The following is a 13727-nucleotide window of genomic DNA, read 5'->3' as shown; positions in this document are numbered from 1 at the left end:
CCTTTAGTGGGATACGTAGGCAGTCTATTTAAGACTCGGTCCTTTTATAATAAAAATCTAAATCCCCCTTAGAATAAGATTGGTAGAAGCAAATCAACCATACAAACTAGTTACCGAGAATCAGTATTCCCCGAAAATACAAAAAAAAAAATACCCTTGGAATGTGAATCAATCAAGAAGTTGAAACAAAATATATGATTATGTGTGCTATAAACAGCAAACAATGTGATATCTTGTGTTTCATGCTTAAACCTAACGCTAACTTGAAAGCTTTTGAGTTGTTTTCTCTTATAGACAGGGGTAGATTCGCTGGCACCAGTTACTCAATCAAAAGCTGCCACGGCGTCCTTAAACCCTCAAGAAGAAAACATGCCTGAAACTCCACCACCAAGCATAAATGTTTTAGTAGAAGGTACCCCAATAGCGGACATAGTCAGAATGCCTCTGGAAGAGGCTGTCAGTCTACTGATGAGACAATTGGCTGAAGCCAGAGAAGAAGTAGACCACCTGAGGACGAGAAAGAAAATGCCACTAATGCTAAGACTAGAAGACCTCCACCCACTTTCCCAAATTTGGATTTATAAATTTCTAATCATTTCCCTCAAACCCAGGCTTGGGCTACCTTTAAAACTCAGTGCGCCAAAATACCACCCATGTGGGGAGTTCCTTCCACCAAACCCCAGCTTTTCAAACACCAGCTCGCGCTACAAATGCAAATGCTTATCAAGCCCCTCGAGCAACAAGAGTTCCTGTGACCCATCCTGGACAACCAAATGTCACTTTTCAAGACCATGTCACCCATAGTGACTCTTTGCCAGAATTGGAGAACATGGAAATGTTCTTTGAAGCAAGAATAGACAAAATAGAGAAAGAGATGGGGAAGAAAATTGCCGAGCTGAAGCATGGCTCTAAGAAGTAAGAAGGGTTGAGACACTCTGACTCATGCATCTATCCCGACTTGGATCTGCCTGAAGGCTTCAAAATCCCCAAATTTGATCACTTTAATAGGTCAGGCGATCCGAGAGCCCATTTGAGGGCCTACTGCGACCAGTTGGTTAGGAGTGGCGGAAATGAAGCCCTGCTCATGAGGTTGTTTAGTCGAAGCATGTCAGGAACGACTATGGAATGGTTCATCTCTCAAGATATTAGTCGATGGAAAACATGGGAGGAATTGGCAGGTTCATTCATGGAAAGATTCTGCTTTAATGTGAAAAATATGCCTGATCGCTTCTCGTTGGAGAAATTCATCAGAAATCGACTGAAACCTACTGAGAATATGCTAGTTGCCGGAGAGATAAAGCGGCCCATATATGTACAACCTCCTATGGCCGAAACTGACCTAGTAGCCGCAATCATACGGTACCAAGAAGCTGATTGCTTTGACAAAATGATAACTATGAAAGGGAGTTCTTTCGCAAATTTAGTTGCCGTTGGAGAAGATATCGAAGATGGCCTAAAAAACCGGCAGGATTTTTGGTATATTGAACAGATCAGGTGCGTCTGGCACCATGAGTAGCAAAAAGAAAAGAGAAGATACAGCCTATGTTTCTAGGACTACTAGCCCGAAAATCCGAGGAAAAGAGATGACCCACAAAAACCCAGATAGTTACCAATCACCTCCACCAACCAACTATATGACCACTTCACCCCAATACAACCCAATGTTTGTATGCTACACACAACCTGGCTATCAAGCTCCATAACCAAATTATCAAATACCCACACCAGGCAACCGAACCCCATGACCAAATTATCGAATGCTAGAACCTAATAACCAAGCTTCACAAAACCAGACTTTCCAGAATCAGCCTCCGCCAACAAACTATGAGGCACCCCAAAGGAAAACTATGAGAGCATTCGCTCCTTTGCCAGAACCAAGGACAAGTCTATTTGCCAATCTAAGGGATGCCGGACGAATAAGAGTTGTCCCCGCTAATCCCACGGATGGATGGTACAGGCCAAATCTCACTTGCGCCTATCATTCTAACCAAGTTGGCCACGTCACTGAATATTGCATAAACCTAAGGCACAAATTACAATACATGATTGACAATCGTGAGCTCATCTAAGAGCCAACACCTCCAAATGTGGCCATAAATCCACTCCTAAAGCATGGAGGAAACTAAATTCACATGATAGAGAGAGGTAATGAACGGGAAGAGAGCTTGGCGATAGTTCATCTGGATATTGAAGGGTTATAGAACATCGTCGCCTCATTGTCTTTACAAGAGCGAGAAGAAACGTTGGGCCCTTTGACAAAGGAGTCTGAGATATCTACCATAGCCAAAAGAGAACCTTTCGCGCTCAAATACCCCTCAATAGTCGCTCGAATTCACAATGATCCATTCATACTCAACGCATCAGGATCAATTGAGAATGAACACTTTGTGATCAAACCACTGCACTAGATGTGATCAATAAAGAAAAAGAAATAGCTGATGTGGTTCAGGGTATGACCAGGTTAGGAAGGTGTTATGCCCCAGAAGAACCTGTGCCCGAAGTGCCTCATCGCAAAAAACCCTCAGAAAAAACCAATAACCGAAGGTGAAGCTGAAAATTTCTGGAGGCAAATACCGGTCAAGGATTATTCGATTGTTGAGCACCTGCATAAGACTCCTGCTAGGATATCGGTAATGTCACTGCTACTCAGTTCATCCCAACATCGCTTGGCCTTGATGAAAGCCTTGGATGAAGTCCAAGTACCCGCTGGCACTACAAGTGAAACATTGGCCGAAATAGTGAGGTATGTTGTGCGAGCACATAGGCTATCATTTTCTGACGATGAATTTCCAAGGGAGGGAAAGTCCCACAATAAAGCCCTGCACATAACAGTCAAATGCAGTGACAAAATTATTCCTCAAGTATAGATTGATGGAGGAGCTGAGCTTAATCTGTGCCCTATGACGACTCTGAAACAGCTCGGGTATGATATTGGCAAGATCTGCTAGAGTCGGAGCAACATAAAAGCTTATGATGGTGCAACCAACGACCCGATTGGAGAAATAGATCTACACATACAAATAGGCCCCGCGGAGTTTGTAACGGAGTTTGTCATCATGGACATCAAAACAAGCTATAATCCGTTGTTGCGCCGATTATGGTTGCACGCCACTGAAGTTGTAGCATCTTCATTACATCAATATCTCAAATTCATATGGGATGATCAAGAAGTTGTGATTCACGGAAAAAGAAGTGTCCACAATTATCCAGATAACTCTGTACCGGTCATAGAGAATCACTGGCGGGTGCTGATTTTCACACTGTTGAGCTAGGGGAGATGATAAAGATATCCCTATGCCACTTGTCTACAAGATGGTTGCTACAACTATGATGAGGAATGGGTTTGAGCTCGGGAAAGGTCTAGGAAAGAACTTACAGGGAATCAGAGAACCAGTAAGTATCAAACCCCGAAAGTATCGGTTTAGGGTTAGATACGAGCCATGTGATGCAGAAAAAGAAGAAGAAAAAAAATACGGGCAGGAGGTCCTGTTGAAATAAGAAAGCCATTCCCTCATCTCTACTAATCCTTCACAACATTCCCATTAGGTCACAATGGCGGAGATCCAGAAGAGGGTTTAAGGACACTGTTTTGGGAAGGAGAATACATGGCCATCATTGAAGAATGCTTTGAAGCATTAGAGATTCATCTTGATAAACCAGGAGAGACAACAAGTGGATGGACTTCTACCCCGTGGTTCACTCTGCGGTAGAAAGAATACTCATTTTAAGAAAAAACGGCGAAAGTCGGCTTTGAGGCCTGGCTTATCGCCTTTTTATGTTTTCTTATTTATGCGTTTTTAATAATGGAAATGGCTCCATGTTCCATTTTGAGTCAGGACTGTCATTTGTACTGCTCTTTTTAAAATTCAATGAAAACGCCTCAAAGTTTGCAATAAAACAAAATCGTTTTACTTCATACATAGTTAAAATTTCTTTTACATGATTAATAACCATGTTATTTTGTTTTACAGTAATAATACAGAGGCCACGAATAATGTTATGACATGTTACGAAACAAGTAAAAATGACGATGAACAAAATGACGATAAAAAATAAGAGATAACTGAACCGGAAGGGTTGATAGATGTCGAAGAAGAATATGAGAATAGACCAACACCAAACCTAGAGGAAACAGAGGCAGTTAATCTAGGAAGTGAGGAGTTGGTACGAGAAACTAGAATAAGTGTGCACTTGAAGAAGCTGAGAAAGAAAGGTATCGGAGCCTGCTGAAAGAGTATGAAGATGTCTTCGCTTGGTCGTATGCCGATATGTTGGGTTTGAGTACGAATATTGTGCCCATAGGTTTCCGATCCTTGAAGTATTTTCCCCGGTAAAATAGAAGATCAGACAGCCTAAGCCTGATGTCAGCATCCGAATAACAGAAGAAGTAGAAAAACAGATTCAGTCGGGGTTGTTGAGGTAACACCGTACCCAACATAGTTGGCAAACATAGTCCTGGTACCAAAGAAAGATGGGAAGATAAGGATTTGTGTGGATTACCGTGATCTCAACCGCGCTAGCCCAAAGGATAATTTTCCACTCCCAAATATTCACATATTTATTGATAACTACACCAAGCATAAGGTACAATCCTTTGTAGATTGTTACACAGGCTATCATCAAATATTGATGGATGAAGAAGATGCTCAAAGGATAACATTCATCACACCATAGGGAGTATATCATTACCGTGTAATGCCTTTTTGACTCAGAATGCTGGCGCTACTTACATGAGGGCAATGACCGTCGTCTTTCATGATATGATGCACAAAAAGATTGAAGTGTATGCAGATGACGTTGTCATAAAATCACGGATAGGTGAGGACCACCTCGAACATGAGAAGATTCTTTGACAGACTCTGCAAGTACGATTTAAAGTTGAATCCTGCAAAATGTGCATTGGAGTACCTGCCGAAAAATTGCTAGGGTTCATAGTCAATCGTCGTGGTATTGAGTTATATCCCACCAAGATCAAAGCAATCCAAGAGTTACCACCGCCAAGAATAAAGAAAGAGGTCATGAGTTTCTTAGGAAGGTTAAATTACATTGGACGCTTCATGGCGCAGTCCACAGTAATCATAGAACCAATCCTCAAGCCCCTCAAGAAAGATGCTCCAACCAAATGGATAGAGGACTGTCAGAAAGCCTTTGACACAATCAAAAGATACCTATCAAATCCACCTGTTTTGGTCCTGCCAAGGCCGGGAAATTCTCTGTTTCTATACATGTCAGTATCAGATCATTTTTTAGATGCATGCTAGCACAAAATTATGAAACACACAAGAAGGAGAGAGCCATCTATTACATCAGTAAGAAGTTCACACCTTGCGAATCCAGATACTCCTTGGTGGAAAAGATGTGTTGTGCTCTAACTTGGGTATCTCAGAAGCTGACACATTATATGGTTGTATACACGACTCATCTGATCTCAAGAATGGATCCACTAAGGTACATCTTTCGGCAATCTATGCCCATAGGGAAGCTGGCCAAATGGAAAATGTTTTTAAGTGAGTTTGACATCCAGTACGACGCACAGAAGGCAGTCAAAGGGCAGGCATTGGCAAATCTACTGGCAGGAAGCCCGGTAGATGACAATACTATACCCTTATGGACTTACTTCCCAGATGAAGAAATAATGACAATTGAAGGCGAGGAAGGCGAAGACGAATCAGGATATAAAGTATACTTTGATGGAGCAGTCAATTTTAAAGGATCGGGAATTGGAGCCGTCGTGGTTTCAGACTCGAGCCAATACTATCCAGTGGCGGCCAAGTTAAGTTTCAATTGTACCAAGAACATGGCGGAATATTAAGCTTGTATCTTGGGTCTACGTTTAGCCCTCGACATATATGTGAAAGAACTTCAGGTAATCGGCGACTCAAATTTGCTAATCAATCAAATACGAGAAGAGTGGGCCATCAAAAACAAAAAGATCATACTATATGTTGGACTTGTGCAAAGATTGGCAGATCGTTTTCGAGAGGTCAAGTTCAAACATATACCAAGAACCCAGAATGAGTTTACCGATGCGTTGGCAACAATAGCATCCATGATTCAACATCCCGACAACAGATATATTGATCCTTTCAGAATTGAAATTAGAGATCAACCAGCCCACTATGCTTTTGTAGAGGCTGAGACTGATGGAAAATCGCTGTATATTGACATTAAAGCATTCTTAAAGAAAGGAGAATATCCTTAAGGAATCACCATAAATCAGAAGAGGACTATCAGGAAGTTGGTAAATGGTTTCTCCCTCAATAAGAATGTCCTGTACAAACGAACTCTAGATTTGGGATTGCTAAGGTGTGTTGATTCTTTTGAAGCTACAAAATTGATTGAAGAAGTGCATGATGGAACCTGCGGGCCTCACATGAATGGGTTCTTGCTAGCAAAGAAAATCTTGAAAACAGGTTATTACTGGATGACCATGGAAAATGACTGTAGCAAATTTGTCCAGAAATGCCACAAGTGTGAGATTCATGGAGACTTGATAAAGGTCCCTCCAATAGAGCTAAATGCTATGACGTCACTTTGGCCATTCGCCGCTTGAGGAATGGATGTCATAGGACCTATTGATTCACCTGCGTCAAACAAACATCGCTTCATCTTAGTCTCCATAGACTACGTCACCAAGTTGGTAGAAGTAGCATCTTATTCATCAGTGACAAAAAAAGAGGTCACAGATTTTTTGCGCAACATCATATATCGATTTAGCATCCCAAAATCAATCGTAATAGAAAATGGGGCTAACCTGAATAGCAACTTGATGAAAGATATGTGTGTGCAGTTCCGGATCACTCACCAGAATTCAACTGCATATCGACCACAAATGAATGGGGCTATGGAAGCCACCAACAAAAACATCAAGAAAATCCTCCGAAAAATGATTGATAACTATAATGACTGGCATGATCAGTTGCCTTATGCATTGCTGGGATACCGCACTAATGCCAGGACTTTGACTGGAGCCACCCCATACCTATTGGTGTATGGCACTGATTTCAAATGCCTGATTTTGAAGCGTGTTCATTACTCTGCACAAACTCTCACTATCTTTGATTTGAATCAACAAATGATGTATGTCACCTGTAAGAAGGTTGTAGCTGGTACCACTATAACACCCGCTTACACAAGCAAATTGTTGATAAAACTCCAAAATGGCATTTTCTTTTGACCCAAATTTTTTTCTCTCCTTATCACTCAGAAAAGACAAAAAAAATTCTGGATAGCAAACATTCTTTAGAATTTCTCTTAGATTCAAACCAAGCAGTGATACCAACCGAAGTAGAAATCCCTTCACTTCGAATAATACAAGAAGCTGAGTTGGACGATGCGGAATGGATCCGCAAAAGGCATGAGCAACTGGCTCTGATAGATAAAAAGAGAATGATTGCTGTTTGTCATGGTCAACTATACCAGCAAAGGATGGCGCGTGTTTCAAATCGGGCAATTGGTACTCAAACAAATATTCCTTAAACAAGAAGGATACAAGGGGAAGTTTGCGCCAAATTGGTAAGGGCCCCACATGGCGCGAAAAGTACTATCAGGAGGAGCCATAGTACTTGCTGAAATGGATGGTCAAGATGTCATCAAAAGATACTACGTGTGAAGAAGAAGGCAACTGTGAAGATTTAAAGTTTCCATAGTTTAGGTTTTTCTTTTAGCTGCATTTCCTTTGCTTGTAATTTCGCATTTTTTCTTAGAAAAACCAAACCCGAAAATTATGTACGAACTACCCAAGGACCTGATTCCCTATATTTATGAGGGGATACGTAGGCGCTTTTCCAAGCTCGGTTGCTTTAACCCAAAAATCCAAAATTATGTATGTTGAACTACGTCATGACCTGATTCCCATTTTTGGGATATGAAGCCGCTCTCCTGAGCTCGGTCATTCCGAACAAAATTCCTAATAAATCTTAGGAAACTTCATAAATGATTTGGCGAAAAGAAAGATGAAGGTAACCCTACAAGGAAACTGGGGTAGAATTTTTTAGAAAGATCTCAAAAATTCCTCAAACGCGGCAAAATCAAGAAATGACAAGTACACACTTACACTGGGCAAAATTTTTTAGAGGGTCTCAAAATTTCCTTTGACATAACAAACTCGAGTTGGTAGAAATACATATACAAACTGGGGCAAAATTTTCGAAAAGCATTCGAAACTTTTCACGAGTCGAGATCAACAAGAACAAGAAGAAATGAGAGACATTGCTTGAGTAACTAATGTCATGACATTAAAAGGGCGTATATCAAATATTATTTTCCAAAACATATATACATGTATTTTCAAGTCATCGCACAAAAAACATTCTTTGGTCTGCTACAAAATTAAAGATTTTAAGGAAAATAAGCATCCTTTCATGACCAAGATATCAACGGAGGAAGTCCATACGCAGGAAAAGTAGTCGACCATATAGAAAACTGACAAATTTTTCTGTGGATACAGGAACAAGCAAGCTTGGATGCTTTACACTAACTCGTTTGCTAGAATGTTAAAAACAGGGTAGTGACGACGAGCCAAGTGAAGGACAAGCGTCAAAGAATAGCGGCACAAACGAGTATACGAAAGGGCAACGAAACCCTCCCTAAGTAAAGTTTTCTTTACGCTAATAAGTTTGTTCATTTCGCAGAGCACGAAAGTTTTTTACAACAAAAAAAACTTTAAGGACTACTGGAAGATATAATCATGGTATTAGAAGCCGGGTTTCCACTAAAAATAGCTTTTGTATCAACGTATTGAGACCTCGGTCTAGACGTCGCATGGCTTGCCTTGATACATTGGCTGAGTGGACGTCCAAAAATCTAAAATTTAAAATGATTCGTTGATAGCGGGATTGAATGTCGTTATTCACAATCGAGTCTGCTCCTTTTGGAAGATGTGAATCCTGTCGCCGGGGGGGGGGGGGGGGGGGGGGGAGGGGGGGGGGAGTATTCTTTCCCGGAGTCAAAAAAGGAAGGTGTAAGTCTTGCCACCGAGGTAAGCTTCATTCCTCAAGATGACGATATGAATTGAATGACTACGTGCCGAAGGGGCTGAGTTCTGGGCAGCCCGGCACAGTAAGCTCCCGCTATGCGCGGGGTCCGGGGAAGGGCTGGACCACAAGGGTCTATTGTACGCAGTCTTACCTTGCATTTCTGCAAGAGGTTGTTTCCACGGCTCGAACCCGTGACCTCCTGGTCACATGGCAGCAACTACGTACCGAAGGGGCTGAGTTATTATCCATATATATATATAGCCAATAATAGGTAGCATAATTCCAAGGTTGATGTCCGCAATCATTGAAATACGAATGTGATTCCTACATCAAGATTTGCGGTTGCTAATGCAGTTTATTTCAAGTTAACATAATCCTGGTTCAGGGATGGTGGTAGTCATAAGAAAAGGCTTCGCACTTGAATATGCAGCAGTTAACTTGAAAATTCTGACTAAATGTTGTAATTCTGGACACAGGGGTTAGCAGTCATCATGAGATGAATATGATACTGCACTCTGATGTACAGTCTACATTTGGGTATTTTTTACTATAGGTGATGTTAGACCAACTGGTATACCGCGATCACCGTATGCGGATAACGGGATGTGCGACACCAGATTTGGACAATCATCGCGATATGCAAACATGATGTGACGTCAAATTTTTTAGGGTAATAGACATCGTAAGAAACAAAAACGGCCCCGAATGAGAAGACATGGCTTTCATGATTGACATATCGACTTACGAAAACGAGAACCGGACTGGGGTGTATAGGTTCACAGAAATGCGATATAGCCCGACCCACATCCCAATAGAAACTATCATTGAATGATGGAAACATCTGAAGACGACGAAAAAGAGTCGGTCAAAGTATCGTGATTATTATCCAGAGTAGATTATTTTTCAAAACAATACACAAAAACACACTCTTACAGGATGTAATGCATATTGAGAAGATGCTCGTTATGACCTCAATTACCTTATTGGCAGCACAACTCGCTTCGCCACAACCTTGATGTAATGCATATTGAGAAGAACATATTTGATAACATAATAGGAACACTTTTGGATATATCTGGCAAGACAAAGGATCATGAAAATGATCGTTATGACCTCAAAGAGATGGGCATTAGGAAATACCTTCAACCAAAAGATACAAAGGATGGCAAGAAAATAAAGCTTGCACAAGCAGCTACTTTATGACTAAGGGAGAAAGATCTACTTATTGTGGTGTTTTAAAGAATGCAAAGCTACCTGATGGTAGTGCTTCCAACATTTCCCGATGTGTGCAACCAGCCGAAAGAAAAATATCTAATTATAAGACCCATGATGCCCATTTCATGCTACATTACTTGTTGCCAATACCAATTAAAAGCATACTTCCTGATCATGTTGCTATTCCTTTGATTCGTCTAAGCTCTTTTTTTCGTCGTTTATGTCAAAAGGTTATCACACCAGAGGATCTAGATTGTTTGCAAGTAGAGATTAGAGAGACAGTGAGCCAATTGGAGCGAATTTTTCCTCCTTGTTTTTTTGATATAATGGTTCATTTGGCTATCCATTTGCCATACGAGCTAAGATTAGGAGGTCCAGTCCAGGGCCGATGGATGTATCCTCCTGAAAGATTTATGTGTAGGTTCAAGTCATATGTTCGTAACAAAAACCATGTAGAAGGATCCATTGCTGAAGCATATCTAGTTGAAGAGTGTCTAAATTTATGCTCAAGATACTTACATGGTGGTGTACATACCAGATATAACAGAAGATCCCGAAACAATGATGAATGTGGTTCAACTGATGCACAAACTTGTAGTTTGTTCCCTAACAAAGGTTGTCCTTTAGGAGGGAAAATGGGTGATCCAGATGAGCTAGATGACAAGTCACTAAATCAAGCACATAGATACATATTGAGAAATTGTGAAGAAATTCAAGATTATGTCAGGTATTTAACTCACTTATAATTATAAAATTGTCTTTTATATCAATAAATGTTTAAATTATTTAATGCTTCTTTTTGCTAACAAATAACAATACTTGTTGTGTAGAGATCACGAGCTTGAAGTTAATAGTCATTAGCGAAGATCTAAATGGAGCAAGGCCAAGACTCATAGTCAAAACTTTGCTCAATGGTTTGAAAGCCGTGTTTTGCATGACGATGTGCCTGATTTGATAAAACAATTGTCTAGAGGACCAAGTTCAATTGCTAAAAGATACTCTGGGTATCTCATTAATGGATATAGATTCCATGTGAGGCAGCGTGATGTAAGGAGAAAAACACAAAATAGTGGTATTACATTAGTTGCACTAACTACAAGTTTTGCAAGCTCAAAGGATAAAAATCCAGTTGATGCAAATGTGACTTATTATGGCAGAATAATTGATATAGTTGAGTTAGATTATTATGGTCATTTTAAGGTTGGGTTGTTTAAGTTTGACTGGTATGAGGCTGCAGAAGATACTTACGGTCTTACTTATGTCTACTTCAACAAGAGATGCTATCAAGAAGAGCCCTTTGTGCAAGCATCCCAAGCACACCAATGCTTCTATGTGCAAGATCCATATGATCAAGATAAACACTACGTTATGAAGACCGTCCCGAGAGACTTGTTTAGCATAAGTGATCAACTTGAATCTGATGCTCCTCACTGTTATGGAGATGAGCCGTCTGAACATTCGATGGCCCCGTCTATACTAAATGATAATGGTGAAGTTGTTTTAGTAAGGAGTGATGTACCTGAAACCATTATTGATGTGCCTCTAGAAGGATTTCTTGAGCAACAAACTGAAATTGGATCTGGAGATGAGTTTGATGTTTGAAGATACATCTTGAGTTTAATTCTAATTCAGAAGTTGAATATTTGCACAATGTTCAGCTAGAAAAATAGTTCAGTCATTTACTTGATTAATAACTAGAGAGTTTCCTGCTTTAGATGTCAAATTGATGACATTTATTTTGTCGATGCTTTCTTGTCTAATTCATCAAGCTCTAATATTAAGCAGTTATTGTGGAAATGTTTGGATACAAATACTAGTAATATTGAGCTGCATAGTGTTTCTGGATTTCTGAACTACGTTTCTACATTTTCAGCATTTCTGCAATTGTGTTCTGCAGAGATTTTTTTTCTACACTGCATTTTAGTATTTCTGCACTGCATTTTCTGTATTTCTGCACTGCGTTTTTATATTTCTGCACTGTATTTTTTGCTGCATTGCGTTTCTGTATTTCTACACTGCAGTTTACTATTTTCTAAACTGTGTTTCAGCATTTCTGCACAATTTTTCAGCATTTCTGCTCAGTTTTTCAGCATTTCTGCACTGCGTTTAGCATTTCTGCATGATTTTCTAAACTGATTTTCAGTATTTTTTTAGTGTTGTGCTTCAGCAGTGATTTTTTTCTGCACTGCGTATTTGTATTTCTGCACTGGATTTTAGTATTTCTGCACAACATTTTCTGCATTTCTGCACAGGTTTTTTTCAGCATTTCTGTACTAAGTTTCAGCATTTTAGTACAGTATTTTTAGCATTTTTGCACTGCATTTCTGCACAATATTTCCAGCATTTCTGCAGTGTATTTTTTTGCACTGCATTTCAGCAAAGTTTAAAAAAAAAAAAAATCCACTAGGCTTGTGCCTAGGGCTGATTTTATAAATTTTCTCAAAAAACAAATTCCATTGTTGCTCATCATGCTAGTACCCATGTCATGACTGATACTAGGCTTAGTGCAGCTTTTTTCCTGATGTAGAAAACCAGTACCAGTGCACCTTTCCATTTGCTGAATACTCTTTCTTTCATCAAATTGCCTTGTCCTCTTAAAACCTCATAAAACAATATCATTTCCTACAGAAGTAGGATCAATGGAAAGGCAAACTTCAATCATGAACCACCAATAATGAGCCAAATCATTTCAATACTATTTAGGATCAATGACACATATAACTGCAGGTGCATTTCTGGTATATCTAGTTTGAGTTAATTTCCTGGTGTTCTTATACTTCTAAGCAATAAATGTACTTGCAAAAGAGCAAACAATGTTAGTGAAAATATTTATCACCATGTTCTCCTCCAGATGGACTTGAACATGATGATAATGCTTCCTTTTCAGTTCATCACCAACAAACTTCCTCTGTAAATTTAGCATTGCAGTTCCTTTTATAACCAACATCCACTAACTCTGGACACCCTTGGTCAAAATCCCTATAAGACCAGCCAACAACCTCCAGATTTGCACTTCTTCCTTGAATTGTCCATGTAATCTTGAATTCTTTCCATGCATGCCAGTAGCACCATCCTACTTCCTTGCACCAAGGCTGTCTTCATCTGACTATTAACACCAGCAAATTCCATCATAAGCAGATTTGTAGAAATTCTCCAACTGCCTTCATCACCCATATTTCACACCTTCCTCTACAAGAAACACTATTTTTAGCATTCTGCGTTATTATTATTTTCACACAGCATTTCTGCATAGCATTTTTATATTTTTGTACAATGTTATGTATTCCTTTTATTGTTGGACTAAAGTATTTTTTTTTATCTTTATGAAGAATGAATCCAGGAGAAAAGAAAAAGGTTTTGAATCCAAACAAAGCTCAAAGTCCTATGAAGAAGATAGGTTACGATTTCCAATTTCGATCGAGTGTTGAACTAGCCAAGCAATATCAGATTAAGAGAGAAAAACTTGCTAATGATCGGGAGAATAGAGCTGTGAAACAGCAAGCACCATTAAGTCATAAAAGGAAGAATCCTATG

The 13727-nt window shown here is 39.7% G+C and overlaps 1 protein-coding gene across 1 annotated transcript; it reads left to right on the top strand.

Moving 5' to 3' along the window:
• Positions 1-10177: 10177 nt before the first annotated feature.
• On the top strand, positions 10178-11795 carry LOC132639346 (uncharacterized). The gene is made up of 2 exons (XM_060355799.1): positions 10178-10920; positions 11117-11795. Exons 1-2 carry the CDS (start codon positions 10178-10180, stop codon positions 11793-11795), a joined length of 1422 nt encoding a protein of 473 aa, XP_060211782.1.
• The last annotated feature ends 1932 nt before the right edge of the window (positions 11796-13727 follow it).

This window comes from Lycium barbarum, chromosome 5, assembly GCF_019175385.1.
Source record: "Lycium barbarum isolate Lr01 chromosome 5, ASM1917538v2, whole genome shotgun sequence".
NCBI lineage: Eukaryota > Viridiplantae > Streptophyta > Magnoliopsida > Solanales > Solanaceae > Lycium > Lycium barbarum.
Note: the sequence above shows the minus strand (reverse complement) of the source record. Positions and strands in the feature narration are given on the sequence as shown.